The sequence below is a fragment of the Grammomys surdaster genome, unplaced genomic scaffold, assembly GCF_004785775.1.
Source record: "Grammomys surdaster isolate TR1022 unplaced genomic scaffold, NIH_TR_1.0 125889, whole genome shotgun sequence".
Lineage (NCBI taxonomy): Eukaryota > Metazoa > Chordata > Mammalia > Rodentia > Muridae > Grammomys > Grammomys surdaster.
Genome location: NW_021620714.1, coordinates 3441743 through 3462770, shown reverse-complemented (window position 1 = coordinate 3462770; position 21028 = coordinate 3441743). Strand labels below are relative to the sequence as shown.

Below are 21028 nucleotides of genomic sequence, written 5' to 3'. Positions count from 1 at the left end.
GCTATCTCTTTATTAGCAAGAACTCAGCCAAAACTAGCCCTGAACTTAAGATGTAGCCAAGGATGACTTTTTGCTTTTGATTTTCCTCCCTCTACCTCTTAAAAGTGCTAGGATTACGCAGGAGTGTGCCACCATGCATAGTTTTATACAGTACTGATATTGAATAAAGGGTTTTATGCATGCTAGACAAGTGCTTTGCATCCTGAGCTGTGTCTTCAGTTCTCCCTTTAAATGTATTATATATGACCCCCCCCCACACACACACACAGAGTCTTGCTATGATCTAGGTTAGGCTGACCTTGAACCTGAAGCCTTCCTACCTCCATCTCCTGATTGCTAAGATTATAGGCAAGCACTATCCTGCTGATTAAGTAACAGGATCTTTTTTATGGCTACTTACTGTAGTTTTTATTTAAAATCATAATCATCTGTCTTGTACACTTGATGGTGTAGTGGCAAGAGCAGCTAGTAGTACTGGCTTGCAAGAGCAGACTGCTAACATATCAGCAGACTAGGAAATCCTCTCGTTCCTCTCATTCCCCATTGTTAAAGACACCCCTTGCTGCTGTCTTAGGGATACAGAACACGTGCCTATGGCATTTTATTATATAAAATAATTGAATTATGTTTCTGCCATATTCTCTTTCTGTCTACAAAATTTAGTAAATGTAATTTCCTGATTTTTCAACTTGTAAAGTATGTTAAACCCATTTTTTTTTTTTTACTTAAGTTAACAATAGTAAGTTTGTTTTTATAGTGGCAGAGATTACACACACATACACACATACACACACACACACACGTACACACACACTCACCCTTGCTCATGCTAGACAAGCATTGTATCATTGAGCCATATCTCCAACTCTGTAAAGTTTTTAAGCATTTTTATTAACTGTATAGTAAATACTTTGGCAAGATTATGTAATAATTAATGATTGTTTTGCTCAACATTATTGTGTTCTCGTTTTTGAAGTTGATGCTGTATGTGTATTATGCTGTCTGTTTATGGAATGAGGGGCTGTACTCTTGATTTCCATAAACATTGGACACATTATATCCCGACTGAGCGTCTGTGACTGGGCCTGCTGCACTCTGAAGAGCCTGGAAGGTCAGGCTTGGCCTTTTGTAGCCACTACGAGAGCCACACTGGGTCATACTAAATTCATCTTTCTCATTTGTCTGACATTTTGTGTTTCACATTTTATGAAAATTTCCCCCCTTTCCTTCTTGCACACACATACTTTTTTTTTTGAGTCTTACTGTTTTTCTCAATGACTAACATGAAGTTTTCATTGTTATTGCCCTTTACATTAACATTCGTCAGAATCGTTTCAGGGTTTATGAGAAATTAACCTCCAAAATTGTAGTGATGGTTGATTTTGCTACTTTGTGCTCCCTGCTTACATATGAGAAATCTGTTTTTAAGATTTTATGTTTTATTTGCTTATTTGTTTTTATTGTATATGTATCTTGTCTACATGTATGTGTATATACCATAATCATGCCTAGAGTCTGTCTCCACCAGAAGAGACTTTAGATTCCCTGGAACAGGAGTGACAGGTGGCTGTGAGCTGTTGTGTGAGCACTCACAACTGAACCTGGGTGCTCTGGAAGAGCAGCAAATGCTCCTAGCCTCTGAGCCATCTCTTGAGATCCTTTGTTCAAAATATGTGCTCAATTATTATTTTCTTAGATATTTTATTGCCCTGTTTTGCTAGTACTGTTCTGTAAGTTAATTCTTTTTTTTTTTTTAAAGGATTTACTTTCTTCCTTTTTTTTTTAAGATTGATTTATTTGGTGTATGTATGTAAATCAAGTATCTGAGGAAGTCAGAAGGGGATATTGGATCACCTGAAAATGGAGTTACAGGTGGCTGGCTGTGAGCCACCTTGTGTGCTGGGAACCAAACACAGGTCCTTTGCAAGAACAAGTGCTCTTAACTACTGAGCTGTGTCTTCAGTTCTTTTCCGTACCGTTTTTATTGTTTGTTAATTATATGTGTTTGCATATGAATACTGCTGCTCTTGGAGGATAGAAAAGGTGTTGGATTCCCTACAGCTGGAGTTACAGGTGGTTATGAGCTGCCTGATGTGGGCACTGGGAATCAGACCCAGGCTCTCTGCAAGAATGGTACATGCTTTTAGCCACTTAACTCACCAGCCCTGCCTTCTGAAATTCTCACTGAAGTCTAGATGATTACTGTCTAGTAGACAATTACTGGAATCTTGTCTAAGTCAGTTCTATGAAGATTTCTAAAAGCATCAGTAAGGTATTTTGTCCCAATTATAGTGGCCAGATGAGAAACAAAGTGTTCTAAGTACAGTATACATAGGAAAGCATTTCAGGGCAGTCCTTTCAGGAAATTCTTAGAACAGTGAAGTACAGAACAGACACAAATGAAAATAACAAAAATAGTTACTTTAAAAATCGTTAAAATTGGGCTGGAGAGGTGGCTCAGCAGTTAAGAGCACTGGCTGCTTGATCTTCCAGAGATCCCGAGTTCAATTCCCAGCAACCACATGGTGTCTCACAAGCATCTCTAATGGGAGCTGATGTTCTCTTCTGGTGTGTCTGAAGACAACAACAGTGTACTCATATAAATGGAATAAATCTTTAAAAAAAATCATTAAAATTGTTCCCAGCAGGGTATGGTGGTGGTGTATTCCTCTAATCCCAGCACTTGGGAGGCAGAGACAGGTGCGTCTCTTGTTTGTAGAAGTCAGCCTGGTGTACATAGTGAGTTATAGAACAACCAAAGTTATACAGAGACCCCTGGTTTTTTAAAAAACACTTAATTATTTTATTTACACGACTATACTGTAGCTGTCCTCAGACAGACTAGAAGAGGACATCAGATCCTATCACAGATGGCTGTGAGCCACCATGTGGTTGCTGGGAATTGAACTCAGGACCTCTGGAAGAGCAGCCAGTGCTCTTAACTCTCCATCCCTGAGAGACCCTGTCTTAAAAAAGAACAAGAACAACGACAAAAACCCACACAGATTGTTCTTAAAGGTTATAGGTAGTGGACAGAGAACCGTGTGGCTAGTTTTAACATGGACCTTTAGCTCCCTACATAAGTGGTTTCTTTATGTCTGAAATGTTAGACTTTGAGCCATAATCTGGGTTCTGTTACACCTCCTCAGGTAAATGTTAGTGCCCTATTGAGATATTTCATTGAAGGAACTTGTCTGCCATTTTCATCAAAGATAAACAAGTTTATCTTGGGTTTATAGTTTGTAAATCAATGTGTTGAGAATTTTTTTTCTTTCCAATTTTAAGTTTCTCAAAGTTTTAGGTATATAAGACTGGGGAAAGTTGTCAGAGAGTAGAATGTTTAGGAATAATATGTAGTAGATGGGTGTGAGAACCAGAGTTTATTATCTTTGGAGGGCTACTCTCCACCAACACCTCTTCCGAACCTTAGTCTTTGCCCACCATCAGTATCTTTAGTGTATGCTGTCATTGTGTCAGACGGGATCCATGCAGGAAATACAACCAATGTACTGTGATGGGACTCTGTTGAGCACATCAGAGCTCATGCCATGCTAAGTATGTCGCCGCCACAGTGAGGAGTACCGCATTCTTAACCATGGTGGTGAGGAGTACCACATTGTTCTGCCAGCATCAGATGCCATAGGATTAAGCAGTTGTTATGTTCAGAACCTTTGTCATATTCAAGTCGTCAAGGATGCTTTGTCACTGAGTTGGGGAGTAGTATTATCTTGGTTAAGGTATTTTCTCTATTGTGAAATAATCTACTTATGAAAATAGAGAAAATTGTAGACACCTGTTTCTTTCAAATGCCAAATTTCTTCTTTGGATGATGGAGGGAACCCTAGAGCTTCATGCATGCTTGAAAGACAATGTGCTGTTTAACTCTATATCCCCAGTGCAAAGATTATTTCATTTTAATCAAAATAGTCCATTTAACCATAATCATCTTTTGGTGTCTTTGTGCTGGTGTTATAAACCCTTTAAAGTCATACATCTTGTAAAACAGCCTCATGAGAAGACTGTTCTTTCCCCTCACAATGGAGACACAAGCATTAGACTTGGAAGTGTTCTCTCAGCTCCTTGTGATTGTTTCACTGTCTCATTCCTCAAGGACAGACCACTCACTGTTACATTGCTGTGTCTGTGAGCTACTCAGCATCACTTTGTTTTGCCTCTTTAAATCTGTTTTTGTTCTGTATTACAGATAGCTAAAGTTGTTAGAAGCCTGCGATGTCTGTGTAAATGTAGTACAGTCTCAGTGTATTTATGTCAGTGGTTGTACCCCCACCTCCCAGGATCTGTGTTAGTTGTAATCAAGTAGTATAAGCAGTTTCTAGGCTTTTCAAACTGTTTAGTACTCAACTGAGAAAGCAGTGTGGTTTTAGTTACTTCCATTCTGCAGTATTTCTCCTTTCCATTTAACAAAGAACTTGAGTGCCTGATATCTTGACTAGAGCTAAAGAAAGGAAGTGGATTGTTATTAGAGCCCTTTAGGAGATCTGAATACAGGCTAATTGTTCAGAAGTGTGCCGGACTCTTGAGGACTGAGCATACTCTACACACAGATTATGAGCCCAATGGTTATCTCCCAGCAGTTTAGTATGCAGCATTGGTCCTAGAAAACAGCTGAGATTAAGACAAAAGGATTGTTAAAGGAAAAAAAAATATTTTTGAGACAGCAGCAAGTGGATCTGTTTGTCACACTTCTCCATGCTCCCTTGGTTTTTGGAAGAACTATCTTTGAAGATGAACTGATTATAAGACTAAAGATGATTGAAAATAGGAAATCAAACATAATGCTAATGAGAACATGAAGGAAGAAAGTAGAAAATTAGAAAAATAGCATACTAGTAATTCATTAATCTGCTTTTCCCAGAGTTTGACTGCATTATGGGGAAATTGTTTTCTATAGAACTGGACCTTTAAAAAGATTCTGATGCTGAGAAAAATCATATACATGTATTTGTTTGTTTGTTTGGTTGGTTGGTTTTGGTTTTTTGAGACAGGGTTTCTCTCTATAGCCCTGGCTGTCCTGGAACTCACTCTGTAGACCAGGCTGGCCTCGAACTCAGAAATCCGCCTGCCTCTGCCTCCCAAGTGCTGGGACTAAAGGCGTGCGCCACCACTGCCAGGTGAAAAATCATTTTTTAGAAACTATCACGTTTTTAAATTTAGGAAACAAGTTAGGACTTTTCTAAAACTAACAGTCACAGGCTAATGAGATGGCTCAGTGGTTAAAGGCACTTGCCAACAACTCTGACTTCTTGAGTTTGATTCAGGACCCACATGGTAGAAGGAGAAAACTGCTACCTGCTAGTTGTTCTTTGACCTCTGTGTGTCTGCGAGGGTCACATGTATATGTACACTCCAGTGCGAACACATACACTGCATTCACCTTTAAACCCTCAGGCCAGTATACTGAATATGAGTTGTGCTCCATTCTTTTGAAACAGTGAGTTTCATATTCTGCCACTGTTAAAGCTTGTTTACTTAAAAATGAAATTTGCTAATAAGTAAAATGTAGCATACAGACTGAAGAGATTGTGAATGTGTGGGACTAGCTCCGACTAGTATGGTCACATGACTCTTACTCTGTTTGACCTTGCTATGCCTTTGGGGTTGGTTCTTTGGAGAAGGAAGAAAATCTTTAAAGTCCTTCTCTCACCTTCCGTTGTAACCAAAACCTCTCATAACTGACTGGTGAGATTTAAATCAGCGGTTCTCAACCTTCCTAATCCTGCGACCCTTTAATACAGTTCCTCATGTGTGGTGACTCCAACCATAAAATTATTTATTAATATTTCATAACTGTAATTTTTCTACTGTTATGAATTGCAGTGCAGATACCTGATATGCAGGATATGTGACCCCTGTAAAGGGTCATTTTACCCCCAAAGAGATCATGACCCACAGGTTGAAAAACATTGTTTTAAATCATCTCCTCTAAATTCTGTTTGGTTTGAGTGGCTTAAATGTTGATATCAGTTAGTGTTGGAAGGTATTATAACATCCGTAGACTATTAGATTAAAATATCATGGATAATTTTAGTAGTATACACACAGAATGAGAACAGCTGTGTTTGTCTTTTGAGAAGAACCTTTTCTAATGGAGGAGTGTTACTGATCCTGGAGTGAATTCTTTCAATTGAATAAGCAGAATTTAGGCCTTTACTTGATAAAAAGACATGTGTTAAGAGAGCCCTTCTCATCTCATTCCTGATACCTCTCCAGCTCTGTGTGTGTGTGTGTGTGTGTGTGTGTGTGTGTAAAGTAAAACTATATATGTGACACTAGCTAGGAACAAATTTGTCTCAAACCAAAAAAATACATAACGAACTATGAGATTAGTGATATGGAATAGCTAGGGAATTCCATTTGATGCCAGTTTTTCTTTCTGTAAAATTTTAATTTAACATGATTAATCAAATATAAATCGAGTTGAATATTTAAATTATTGCTAATTTGTTAGCTTGGCAATAGGAGATCTTGATTGTTGGGTCTTTAAAATGTGCTGTTTCTGCTGAAGTAGTAGGGCAAGAGGAAGCGAAAGATCCCAGAGCTGCTCCTGTCAGAGTTGGGCTTGGAGGAGCACACCTGTAATTGTAGTTTTGGGGACCATGAACATTCTGGCCTGCAGAGCCAGAGTCTTTCTTCAAAACAGAATCCCGAATCAAAACTAAAAAAATGCTGTCTTCCACGTCCTAAAGATGGATCTGCAGCCCTTTCTGCTGTAATGGTGATCGTCTGTTGAGTAGGAGGAAAAGCAAAGCAAAAGTATGTTTTGGTATTAACAGCAAGTAAGGCAGCTAATCCTTAGAGCGAATGTCTCAAACCAGTAGATCATTATTTGAGAAGATCCTAAAGGCTATAAATGAGAATAAGTCAAGTGCCGAAGAAGACAGTTTGGCCAGAATTACCATGCTGCAGCTGCCATGCCTGAGCTTTGTCTTAGAATGCTTACCTCTCCGTGGTACCTAGTCCATGGGGGAGCCAAAGGCCAAAAGAGGGAGCATAAGTACATTTTTAGCAAAGCCTTTTTGTTTAAGTGGTAAGTTGTGGGGGTATGGAGAGCAGGCAGCTGTCTCAGGTTTAGGCGCACAATCCCCACTGTGCCCCAGACTCCCAAGTTTGGACATTGGAGTTAGAGCAAAGGATGACGTAAGTGAGTTCATGTGGGTGCATTGCAAACAGATTGCAAACTGGAAAAGCTGCTGATGGTTGTTTGTGGCAAGATGGATTTTACTTTGTCCTGTAAACAAAAATATACTGTCCTAACAGAGGAAAAGAAATTAAATTTAAAAATTTTAAGAACTTGATATTTCTGCTTGAACTTATAAATACGCTGGATCTTACGTTTGTCCATAAGATAAGTAGTAGCTGTCTCATCCACATAATTCTACCTTTTATGAAGACCTGAATGAAGACAGCACGACTTCCAGTACAGTAGATAATAACTGTCTATAAAGGGCGTTGTCCAGTCAGGGATTACATCCGCTTCACAGCTAAGCCTGACAAAACCTTTCTTTGCTGTTGCTGTGCCACAGAAAGCCAGTGAACTGCCATGGCTTTTGGCACTCATTTTTATCAACACGTGTATGAAAAGAGGAAAGCCTGATATTATTGTCTTACTTATGATATATAACACTTAGCATAGTTCTGTTTTGCATATTTTGAATTCTATTTTAAGAGGGTTTGTGTATTTTCTTTTTATACAGTGTTAACTTGCATTATTATTATGTGACTTGGAGGAAGTAAAAAAAAAAATTTAAACTTGACTGGCCAGAAATCAAACTTTTATTCTCCCTGACTATTCAGGAAGCTGTGACACCCACTTCCATTCTCCTGCCAAATGTGTCCCTTCTATGTCTTGAGTGCATAGACTTAAAGCATTGTTGACCATGTTGGCAATTTGCCCAGAACTCAAAAACCCTGTATAATTTGCATACTAATTATCATTGATTTGCATTCAGTATAGGCTGAACTGTCTTCCTGAATTTAAAGTAAAAAGATACACTAAAGATTAAAGCTATTTGTCCTCTCCTACTTGTCTTTTCTAGGTTGAAGAAGCTATGGTTTATAGGCCCGAGTCACTTCCCATGGTCCTCTGTAGATCTTATGTTCGTCAGTCCCTCGGTGTTCTCTCTCTCTCTCTCTGTCTCTCTGTCTCTCTGTGTGTGTGTGTGTGTGTTTGTGTGTGTGCGTGCATGTGCATGTGAGTGTGTGTCTGTGGGTGTTGAGATAGGGTCTCCATCTCTCTGGCTGTCCTAGAACTCTGAGTGTAGACCAGGCTGGCCTTGGCCACACAGAGATCCACCTGCCTCTGCCTCTTGAGTGCTGGGTTAGTGTGACACCTTTCTCAGCTTACTTTCTATATGCTTTTCGCCTCAAGTTGTTTCCCACTTCCTGGCTAGATGCCTGTTGCTCTGATCCTGCTTTCCCTCTCCTTGGCTTCAAGTTCTTGCTGTGTAACTCAGGCTGCCCTTGGACTCTCCGTCCTCCTGCTCCAGACTCCTGATCTCTATTACACCTGACGTCCTACTAGAGTTTTCTGTGCTTCTTCACATCAGCTTTTGTCATCTTTTCTTCTCTTCTTGGTAATGTTGAAAGGGATCGTGTGTCTGACAGGAGGTGGTAAATGTTGCATGCTGAGTAAGTTGTTGGTAAGTTAGAATTCATGAGGTTAGAGGTGAGCTTACACTGCTAACTGTCCAGACCTTATTCACAATGTTCCTAATTACAAGACACTTGGGATAGAAGAGGTGGTTTCTTTTCTCCCATCTTCCTTTCCCTTTCTTACGTTTATTTATATTTCTGACAAATATTTTTAGGACATGTTTAGCAGTGATAGTTCTATAGTATCCGTATAGATCCTAGACTGAGACAAAAATCCAGACTCTATGTGATTACTGGAAAACTGAATTTTCTCTTTTTTAAAATATAAGAAAATAACAGTAAACTCTTCTGTGACTAAAAAGAAATTTTCAGTCTGTAAAATATATGTACACCTTTTATTTCCTCATCCATCTCAGTCAAGGTATGAATCCTTTTAAAGTAGTTGTTAAACATATATAAATAAAAGTATATTTATATATATATATGGATATGTATTTATATCCACATATACACAAAGGATACTATATATCGAGATTGATAGACTCTGTCTGTCTGTCTATCTATCTATCATCTATCTATCTATCTATCTATCTATCTATCGTCCTTTTATATTGAAAAATTATATACTGGGTTCTGAACTTTTTTGAGTTGAACACATGCTGATGTTTTTTTCTTTTATGTAGATAGAATTTCTCAATTTATTTATAGTAACATAAAATTAAGTTAAATTGGTTTTCTGTACGTCAGCTGTTCTCACTGATTGATACCTGACTTTTCTCCCTGCATATATGAGAATGTGAAATTGAAACTGTGCTTACTCTAGCAGCCCTTTATGGGAGCACTTAGGGACTCTGGTAGCCATTAGCATTACAGGGGAGGTGGCACAGTGCTTCCAAGGTTTTTACTACAGACTTTACCCAATCTAAGTCATATTGTACTTTACTACTTTAAAGGTACCACTGTCTTAATAACCTTTTCCAGATTATTTCTGAAAATTTTTTTACAACCTCTAGTGACCGTTGCTTATATTGTCCTTTTAAAATGTAGTATTTACCTTTTAAGAACTTTGTTTTTTGCCTTTTTTTTTTAAACTAGATCCTTACAATAAATGAGGATGGATCACTTGGTTTGAAAACCCCTAAATCTCATGTTTGTGAGCACTGCAATGCTGCCTTTAGAACGAACTATCACTTACAGAGACATGTCTTCATTCATACAGGTATTGAATTAAAATGGGCTTGTGGCCATTAAAATTATTATCATTGTTATTTTCATCTTCGTATAAATGCCATCCAATCTGAAGACCATAGCTTACTTGTCATTGTCAATCAAAATCTGTAGCCAGACCATCAGGAAGAAACCAAGAAAGACTTGAAATGGGAGGACAATTAATTAATGCAGATCTATACATTTAATAGTCTTAATTGGGTACTCGCTAGCAACTCTCTTTTTTCAACTAGAGAAACTGCTTACAGATGTATTAAGAGCCTGTCGAATTTGTCTTTCTGTGCTAGGTGTATGACCAGCACAGGCAGTGTTTGGGAATCAGATATTAGAAATGATAGCCAACAGAAGTTGAAGTTAAAAAACATAAAATGGTTAAAAATAGAGCTAAAGACTGACCATATACCTTTAGAACAGCAAGCTAGAAATGTAATTGACTTGGTGGTGAAGGAGATGTGTTGAGGTAGAAAAATGCAGTGATGGCCAGAAGCTGACAGAGAGAGGATTTAAGGAGGCCTCTGGGTAGAGGATGGCTGCAGTCTGTGGAACAGAGGGGATGACTTCTATAAGGCTCAAGCCACAGTGGGGAAGCACTTGAGACTTGAGACTGCCCTTGTAAGGTGTAGAGGGAGGAAGGAGGAAGGTGCCAGCTTAGAGGCAGGGCTTCCCACGGCAGAGCACAGCACTGGGGAATGAAGGTGGGCTCCCACAGAGATAGTGCTTAAGAGAACAGGGTAGAGGGCAGAGAGGGATGCTTAGCCAGAGAACAGGATGCACATGCCTTCAGATAGGGAACACCAGGACATCTGGAGAGTGCTTTCTTTGCTCGTATATTTTTTAAGCTTTGTTTTCTTTCTTATTAAAAGGATATAAATGGAATTTTATTTTTGTGTGATTGTGAAAATGTGAAGCTTTAAATCCTGGAGGACACTTTAAAGGGAAAGTATAACGGTTAATGAAAAGTGTTTTTAAAAATCATATGGTGTTTTAGAATTTTCCAAAATTTGGGCTTCTAAGATTTATATATCCTCAGAAGTAATAACATAAAGTGTTGTTTATTCATTAACTAATGTATGGATATCAAATTATTTTAAGGAGAAAAACCGTTTCAATGTAGTCAATGTGACATGCGTTTCATACAGAAGTACCTGCTTCAGAGACACGAGAAGATCCATACCGGTGAGTGCTGCGTCTTCTCTAAGCTCATTGACATCACCATCAGTTGGAGGGAGGGAGGAGTCTAATAAGGCGCACTGCTTAAGACCACCAGTCTCAGCTCGTATCTTAATAAATAAATCATTGTAGTTAAGCCCAGGTTTTAATGTCCAATCACAATAAATTATTTTGAAATAGTTCCATAATAATCTAAATTACATATTTTAAGTAACAAAGGAGGAAACTTTCCTCAAATAGCTGTTTCTTAAGCTAAGTAAAATTATCATTCACACTAATTATCTTGTGGACTATTGAATGATTTGGAATACTATCGCAATAGCATCCTTAATGTCTTTTCTTTATATGGCATAGTGTATCATGAAAGATAATGGTGTGTGTGTCCATTTAGTGTTAATGATTTACAAGCAAGTATTTTGAGAGATCACTAACGTGATCATCAATATGTTAAATTTTTTAGTCTCATTTTTAAAGCAAGTATCTTAAATTTTCTAAGTGACTGATTTAATAGACTGACTTCTTTCAATATTTCTAAGCATTGTAAAAAGATGTTTCTTTGAAATTAATTTACAGTGTTTAGGAGGTGGTGTGTGTGTGTGTGTGTGTGTGTGTGTAGTCTGGGTTTTATATTTCGTTGGAATTGAGAATGATGATGAATGCGAACAGTGAAAATGCTAGACCTGCGGGTTTTATGTTGCTATTCAAGACTAAGCTGTTGTGGACATGGAGAGGGTGGATGAGGCAAGTTGTTTGTATTTCTCTGTGCTACTGCTTAGTTAAGTACCTGTCCCAGAGTTATTTAGATGTGGTCTCATAGTATGTGCAGGATTTGTGGAGTGGGATTCTTGGTCACACTAATAGATACAAGCAGCCTTTTTTAATCAAAAGCTTTCTTGCATCTTTGTTGCCATTAGAGAGAAGTGTGAAGGTGGCCATTCTGCTGCAATGCACTACCAGCTGTGCGGCAAGTCTGTTGACATGTTTGGTTTTATTTTGAGACGGGGTCTTACTCTGTAGCTAAGATGGCCTGGAACTCAACTCTGTCTTTATGTCTCAGCGTGCTGAATGCTGGTGTCATGAGCATGAGCCACCGTGCAGGCTAGATGGTCTGCTCTTTAACATACTGTTTTGTATATCATTAGGTAAACATTTATCTCTTTAATATGTAGTAGAAAAATAGTGTGGTTTTTATGTAACTCAATAGCTAATTGAAATTTCTGTGCAATGATAAAATGTCAGACATAAGGTGAAAGTACCTAACTCTTTTCATATGTTTATTAGATTTTGATGATTTATTCATTTAACAAAAACTTAGGGGTGGTCTTCCAATGTTTTTCGGGTACTAGGAGTACACAGAGACTGTATGGAAGGGTCTTCTGTTTTCTTTCATTTTGGAGATAAGAGACATATCAATAAGTATCATATATTTAAGTATTGTAGTTTCTTGAGAATTACCCAGGGAAAGCCTCAGCAAAGCAGCATGAGGCAAAGTTGCAAGTCTGTGTGTGACTGGATGGGTGAGTGTGAGCTGAGAAAATGAGACATCATGCCTGTCCTTTCGTCACTCTCAATGCACTGTGGTGAACTTTGCACGCCCTGGCCACAGTCTTGTAATAGCTGTGACCTGGTTTCATTCCTGACGAAACAATGCAGGGGAAAAGGATTTATTCTAGCTGCCATTTCCAGGCTGCAGTCTGTCACAGGCAAGCCAAGGCTAATGCATGCATGCTGGCTCAGTGCACTTTCCTCCAGGCTCAAACCAGGTGCTTCTTACTTCTAGGCTGTCTTACCACAGCTATGAATGTAACTAAGAAAATCCCCATAGACGTGCTTACAGACCAACCCGATCTAGACAATGCCTTATTGAGACTCCCAGGTTATTCTAAAGTGTGTTTTGTTGACTATTAAAATGAAGTCACACTTACTGATTGGGTTTAAGTGGAGTATGATGAGTCGTTTATTGAGAATTTACTAAATATCAGGTACTGTCATATAGTCCTCACATTAGTTTTGAAAGTCAGGAGTTATTACTGTCCCCATTTTATTGTTCAGTTAGGCAGCAGAGACACTGAGAACTTCTTTAGCTTTCTACAGTGTAGTAAATGAAGTTGCCCAGGCTCCAGTTCAAGGCTCTGTCACTCTAGAGACCAAGATGTAGTCACTGAGCAAAATAAGACAGGAAGTAGATATATAACTTTTGGCTCTTTGAATTTTTCTTCCTGTCAGTAAGCCAGTCAGTTATGGCTTAGCTTCTCTCTGTGTTAGTAACATCCTCAATGAGTGGAAAGCAAAGGCCAGAGTTCTCATGTTACAAAACACAGCCTAGGAGACATACCAACTCCAGAGGAGTCATAGCAAGGCCAAGTCTGTCTCTGTGTCTCTGTGTCTGTGTGCCTGCCCCCCCCCCTTTTTTTCTCTCTCTCCGTCCCTCCCTCCCTCTCCCTCTCTCATTCACACACACACACACACACACACACACACACACACACACGTGCGCGCGCGTGCGTGCGTGCGCGCGCGTGTGTATGTACACGTCTACCACAGTGTGTATGTACCTAGAGGTTAGAGAACAACTTCACACAGTTGCTTCTTGCCTTCTACTTTGTTTTAAGACCGGTTTCTCTCGATCCTCCCAGTGTGTTTTGTACTCCAGGCGATTGTTCCCACCGTCCATCTCAACACAGGAGGACAGGGTTACAGGTGTGTGCTGCTGTATCTGGCTTTTATGTAGGTTTGGGTAATCTGTTTACCCGGGAGCCATTGCTCCAGCTTCAGAAGCTTCTTTTGAAGAAATAGTCCTCTTTATTCCATTGCTCCCCCTTTGCCATTCCCCTCCCCCAGCACATTTCCTATCAGGAACTAGGAAAAGTGGGATTAATTTTTGTTACTAGTATTAGATTCCTTCCTTAGATTGATTTTAAAGACAGGAAAATATTTTTTTGTCTTGAAATCAAATTGCCTGTTTTGGAATACATGTCAAAAATATTTTCTGCACTGATTGTTCTACTTTGCTTTCTGTTGGCTGTATTAAACACTATTATGAAAAGCAATTTGGGGAGGAAGAAGTTTGTTTAACTTTGTGTGTTATAGGCCATCATTGAGGAAAGTCAAGGCAGTAACTCAAGACAGGAACTTGGAGTCAGGAACTGATGCAGAGACCACCAGGGAGTGATACTTGCTGGCTTGCTTCCTCTGGCTTGTTTAGCTACCAAGAAAGGTGCACACCTGCCTGCCCAAGGATGGCACTGCCTACAATGGACTAGACTCTCCAGTATTGCTTAGCAAACAAGAAAATTCCAAAAGACTGATCCAGTGGAAGCACATCCTCAGTGAGATTCTTTCTTACCAAGTTATGTTTGAGTGTACGTCAGGTTGACAGAAACTATGACATACACTTATCTGCTTTCCAGTTGGACAAGAAATGAGTTCTCCATGGTCAGCTGGTGTGAGACTGTGTAGTCCGATGACCCGTCAGTTTTTAAAGGCTCCATCTTCTTTACAACCTTTTACGTCCTGGTAGAGCTCATTACAGTGTCTACTCCTATTCTCTCACTGCCCAGCCCATTCTATGCTCCATTTTTAACATGAGTAAAACTCATTACTGGCTTGGTTGATTTGACAAACAATACAGTGTTTTCTGGGTCTCTTAAGAGCTAAGAATATAACTAGATTGAGTCTTTGAATTTCAGACATTTTAACCTGCCTTGGTCATCACTAAGCGTATTCCTGATGTTGGTCTTGTGTGTTCAGTACCGTTTTACAGTAAAATACTTGGTCATCTAGAAGCTAACTCAGAAACTCTAGTCCTTTTAGACCAATGCCCTGAAAACTGTCATGAGGTGAGTATCCTTGGAACTGCTGGTTTAGGCAGTCTGAGAGTCATGGGCCCCTTACTTTGCGTATATTTTGGGGGGGGGTGAGCAGAGTGAGCTCCTAGCTGAGGCTGAAGACAGTAATCTAGAAGTGCTGCTTGGGTGTATTCTCCCGTGAAACCATCCTTGTTATGTGCAGGGTTACTTGAGCAGGGCTTTATGTAAGGTCCCTTGTCCTTTGCATTTCTAAAAGAATGGGTACATAAGATGGAAAGTGTATGAGCAGTGGCAGGCTTCTCTAAGACAGCGCCCGCCGTCTTCCATCATGGTGATGGAGCTGCTGAGGAGTGAGACTCTTAAGTAACAACTTAAATGTTTCTGAATTTCTTTACTAAGTACACAACACCTCTTCTGATACTTCTGATACACAATTTTAGCAAACTGTGGCTGCTTTTTATAGTGGTAGCAGTTTGTTTATTTCTGTAAAAATTGCATGAAGCCATTTCTATTTAAAGAGACTTGATATAAACACCCCCATCCAAATTTACAAAAATTTAAAAATGTAAGCCACATTATTGGGACTTACCTATCCTGACTAGATTTCTTATCCCCTGAAATTTTCTTTGAGGGGCTTGTGGGTTGGTGTATTTCCTACAACGTCACAACTTGAGTTCCATCTCTGGGACCTACATACATGGTGGGAGGAAGCTAGTTCCCACAGTTGCCCACTGTGGTAGATAGGATCTGTTCTCCAGTTAACAAACACATAAATACATGAAGAAAGGGATGAATGAATGAAACAAACTACAAAATGGGGTTCTTGTGCGTACAATTTCTTTATGAACATAGTAAATGGATATGATGCCACACCCTAATCTTAATCCCAACACTTGGGAGGCGGAGTCAGAAGCAGGAGTCAAAGCAACCCTTAACTACACAATGATTCAAGGCCATTCTGCAAATATCCTGTTTCACAAACAAAATGAAACTAACAGAAATATTAAGAAACGTTGGAAAACATGTTCTTCATCTTCTCTTGACTGTGACACATTAACAACCATGTTAAGTAGCTGGGGTATGTAGTACCCTGTAACAAAACAAACACAACAACAACAAAACAACAAATCCACCAATGCTTGGGAGAATTCGGTAAGGCAGGCAAGCAAAAGGAGGAGTACCTTAGGAACCTGGGCCATCACTTAGCTTGGGCTACTCACGTCTTCCTCCAGGCAAAACCCCTCCCCTACCTGCACTGTCCATGTCTTCTAACAGTACCTAGCAACCTGCCCCCCCACATGAACCTACACTAAACTGCACCCTGCTCCAAACAACGCTCTCATGTAGACCAGGCTGGTGAGTACTGGTCTTGGAAACATGTATTAGCATACCTGGTTTTATGAGATATAGGAAAAGGAACTCAATCGACCCTAATTACTGTACTGGGGACAGATCTCATTTGTCATTATAAGGAAACAAGTTTTAAAACAATGTTAATAATTTGCTCTAATACATGCAGTTGGTTAATGACATCGACTAGTTCTTCTGAGTTCATGCTGTTAACCAGCTGCTATTGAAAGGGTACATCAAGCTCAAAGGAAAATTTTAATTGGCAACTTTTGCTTCTAACAATAGAGGCTTTTATTTTGTTCATTCAAGAGCACTGGCAGTCCTGCATCTGGCCTATAGCCTGTGGGTGATTGGGTGTGTTTACCTAAAATGAAGTCTGTGAGCAGATTGCATCCATTTATAGATGGAATGGACAGAGGCAGGCAAGATGGAGAGGATGTAAAGTATCGTTCTGACTTAGCAGGATGGGTGGAGAGAGGGGTAGTTTAGAATTATGTTGGCTAATCTTGATGTCAAGTTAGCAAGTATCAGTTTTCTTCTGTGAGTGGTACAAAGCATCTAGCTGATTTGTTTAGAAGAACAATGGAAATTGTGGAGCTATTGGGGGTATTTTGTTATTTGTAACTAATATGAGACTTTAGTATTCAACATTTTTTCTTATAATTTATTCAGATAATTGCCAACATATTAACCATATTTATCTTTAGACATGCAGAAATATTTCTTTCAAAACAATAAGATAGCATTGCCTTTAGTACTACTTAAGTTTGAAAATGAGCCAGGTGGTGGTGGCGGCGGCGCACGCCTTTAATCCCAGCACTTGGGGGGCAGAGGCAGGCGGATTTCTGAGTTCGAGGCCAGCCTGGTCTACAGAGTGAGTTCCCGGACAGCCAGGGCTACACAGAGAAACCCTGTCTCGAAAAACCAAAAAAAAAAAAAAAGTTTGAAAATGCGGCAGAGCTTAGAAACCATAGGTTAGCAGAGCACAGCCGAGAAGCATGTAACTCTCAGAAAGTGCCTTAGGTTTAACAGATGGCGCTTGTTTTATAGTTACTCCTGACAACAGTTTAAAACATTTCTTTTTCCAAGTTTGAGCAGCTTTAGAAACTTTATTGTCAGACAGTATGAATTCTTCTCCTTCCCTGAGCTCAAACGCTTGATTTCTCAGACTCCGTACTGAAGCTGCTTTTCTGGTAGCTGCTAGATTACTGTATCAGAGCCTGTGTTTAATGGCCCACTGGCATCCATGTCTTAGCATGGGTTTGCAGACAAATGTTTAAATCATCTGACAAAGACTTCCTGTTGTCAATGAAGTTTTTCATTTGGCTTTTTAATAACATCTAGTCTTAAAATTCATGTACTCGAGTTTTTAACCAAGAAAACCCCGAATTGTCTTGAGTTGGGCATAATCACAGTGAAGAAGGAGAGCTTGGAACCCTTGAGTAAATGTGTGTTCCTATGAGGTTATTCGCAGCAGTTCTGGGGTCTTTGATGACCTTTACATGTATAATCTCTGCCAAGTTTCTCTTCTTTTCTAAAAATACGTTAATGTCAGCATTTCAACCTACATTTGAGTTTTTGAAAATGTCTTTTAATTTATTTTGCCCTTGTATAGAAAGTTTAAGTTTCATTCCCCTTTGACTTAGTCTTTTTGTCCATAGGTGAATGAAATGGATATGAAAGTCATTTCAAAGGAAGAACAAATATAGGTGAATTTTAATCACAGTTTAATCCAAAGGAATTGAAATTTAAATATTACAAGGGCAGTGATTTTCAAACTCCCATCCATCTTGTGACAGCAAGCTTACTCTTTTTGAAACTGATTTTTAAATAAAATCCAGCATTGCAGGTTAACAGAAATCAAGGCCTGACCTTGGTCCCCAGCACTAACAATGAAAAAAGCAAAAGGTGCCAGGCTGTGGTGGTGCACACCTTTAATCCAGCATTCAAGAGGCAGAGGCAGGCGGATCTTTGAGTTTCAGGACTGCCAAGGCTACATAAAGAAACCCTGTCTCAAACAAACAAACAAACAAACAAACCAAACAAACAACCTAAAAAAAAAGAAAAGAAAACTGTAACAGCCCGTTCTGCCCCACATTTGGGGGCCACTCTGTTCCGGCCCAAGCTGCTGTTCCAGTCCTCGGGTCAGGGTCTAGCAAGAGAGAGTGGGGATGGAGGGGCAAGAAACGTGAAGAATGGAGACAAGACAGAGTCTGATCAAGTCTCTCTTAGTGAAAGGAAATCCTGGGTATTTATACCCTTTTCCACGTGCCTTGCCCTTGTGGACAAGCAGGGGAACACAGCTGAAGACACTTTACCACGTCCACCTTGCAGCTGGGGGCACTAAACAACAAAACAAGATATGTGAGAAAAATAAGATGTTTATCAGAGTGTGCTCAGCTGTTGTGGGCTGTTGAAAACAAGTCTCTTGTCAGGGTATATGGCCTGAGATGGCTGCAAAGATGATTGCCGCTTTCTGCTAGGAGTCAGCTCCCAACAGAAAACCACAGAGAGAACATCCTAGGGTCAATACCCAGCACTACAGAACAAACAGTTCTCTAACTCCCAGGACACATTTGTGCCCTACAATTGGATACAAGTACTCTGACAATACTAGAGCTGGAATCCAATCCCCCAAGGGCCTGAACAAGACCATCCTCTCTTCAGATGCTGTTTTACGTCCTCTCATCTGTACTTCTGTCCAGTTGTAAGCTGAGGGTTCCCATGACCTCCTATTCCAGTATAAATATAATTCACAGAACTCAGAAAAGCCCTTTACTTGTATTTACCACTTTGCTGTAAAGGATGTGGACGAACAGCCGGATGCAAGGTGAGTCTGGAAAGGTCCCTCACCTCCTCGAACGTGGATGTGTTGACCACCAGAGGCCTCTGAGTGTTAGCATGCAGGGGCTTTAAAGGAGGTTTCAGAACCGTTGAGGTTGGGGAGAGTGTGGTGAGAATTGAAGGCTAATCAAGGCATGATGTTCTTATGAAAAGCCTCACCTTGAGCCTGTCTAGGGTCCCACCAAGAGTCAACTCAGTAAAACAAAAGAGGATTCTGGGCTGGGAACTGCCCAGGAATTGAAGAGCTTTGCTGCAGGGACAAAGACACTTAGCACTACCATCACTGAAGAGGGAGCATGAATTTGAGGCACTGTCAGGAATCAGGATCAAAAACCCAATATTGGCATAAAAGACACTGAGTAATTCCAGTCCCTCAGGAAAATACAAGAATTTTAGGAGCTGTTTATCAGAACCTAGAGGCAGAGTCCAACTCTTTACACTCTACCAGTATTGCTGGTGCTATTTTAAGAAGTCAGTGGCAAGTTTATAGTGACTGAGGAATGATCCATCTGGAACATAGGGAAGAATATTTTTAAATCTAGTCACATAGTGTAAATGAATGCCATATTGACTTAAATCTCATTGAGACATTTTTTTTTCCTTTTAAGACTATTATTTTTTAAAACGGAAGGAAATATTTTGGTCTAACCTGAAGTGAGTCTGTCAAGTTTCATTGTAACTAACGGTGGAGAAAATATCTAGGTTGAACAGAAAAAAGTGTTTGGGCAGTAGAAGCCATTTAAGTCAGTCTCTTCACTGTTGTTTGTGAGTACTGCTATGTGAAGTACTTGGAAGCACTATGCATCACTGGAGTAGGGATGTCAGCAACAGGATTTGTTTGCTCCAGTGACTTAGCCATCACTGCCTGTGAGTCTGACTTTCCTGCTATATAGTACGTTGATGTTTTAGAAGTGATAAAGTTTTAGTGGGAGGTTTGCAAACATGTCTGAATACCATGGTGGTTTAGTGGGAAACCCTCAGGGGTGGTTTTTTTCTAGTGTGGATTCTAGGAATTAAACTCAGGACTTCAGCCTTGACAGCAAGCACCTTTACAACAAGCTAAATCTCTGGCCCTTATTGTGAGTTTCTGAGCATGAAATCAAGGGGAAATGTCCTTCCTTCCTTCCTTCCTTCCTTCCTTCCTTCCTTCCTTCCTTCCTTCCTTCCTTTTTTTCTTTCTTTCTTTTTAAAGACTTATTTATTTTATGTATTCACCATTGCTCTCTTCAGACACACCAGAAGAGGGCATTAGATCCCATTAGTTGGTTGCTGGGAATTGAACTCAGGACCTCTGGAAGAGCAGTCAGTGCTTTTAACCACTGACCCATCTCTTCAGCCTGGGAAATGTATTTCTGAATAAACTAAACCACACTCAGTTGTTATTAATGAACATTGCAGGACAGTTTTGTAAATTAGCTTTTGCTTAAGATTGAAGATGTTTCTTAATATATTCAACTTAGTGTTACAGGGGAAACTACTTTTGTGGCAAAATTACTTCAATGGCAGCTGTTGAGCCCCAAAGTACAGCTTTAACCACTGCCATACTGTTTGTGTGTGGCATAGAACATCCGGCTGTTCGTCCACATCCTTTACAGCAAAGTGGTAAATACAAGTAAAGGGCTTTTCTGAGTTCTGTGAATTATATTTATACTGGAATAGGAGGTCATGGGAACCCTCAGCTTACAACTGGACAGAAGTACAGATGAGAGGACGTAAAACAGCATCTGAAGAGAGAGAGGATGGTCTAGTTCAGGCCCTTGGGGATTGGATTCCCGCTCTAGTCCATCAGCTTCTGGACAGTGAAGCGAAGGAGATGTCCGTGTTTCTGAGTCCATTTAAACAGACGGCCTCACCCAGTCCTTTACTGGCAGTTAGTAGTATATAATGTAATGAGTAAACGCCTAGATAGGCAGTTAGTAGTATATAATGTAATAAGGAGTAAACGCCTAGATAGGCAGTTAGTAGTATATAATGTGATAAGTAGTAAACGTCTAGATAGGCAGTTAGTAGTATAT

At 39.8% G+C, this 21028-nt stretch overlaps 1 protein-coding gene across 4 annotated transcripts in view; it reads left to right on the top strand.

Annotated features, from left to right (window-relative positions):
- The window catches only part of Znf148 (zinc finger protein 148), a 127093-nt gene that overhangs the window by 75996 nt on the left and 30069 nt on the right, over positions 1 to 21028 (top strand). For all 4 annotated transcript variants that reach the window (XM_028752247.1, XM_028752248.1, XM_028752249.1 and 1 more), the window contains 2 exons: positions 9709 to 9832; positions 10933 to 11016. In XM_028752247.1, coding sequence (XP_028608080.1) covers positions 9709 to 9832; positions 10933 to 11016 — 208 coding nt within the window. The remainder of the gene's footprint in view (positions 1 to 9708; positions 9833 to 10932; positions 11017 to 21028) is intronic.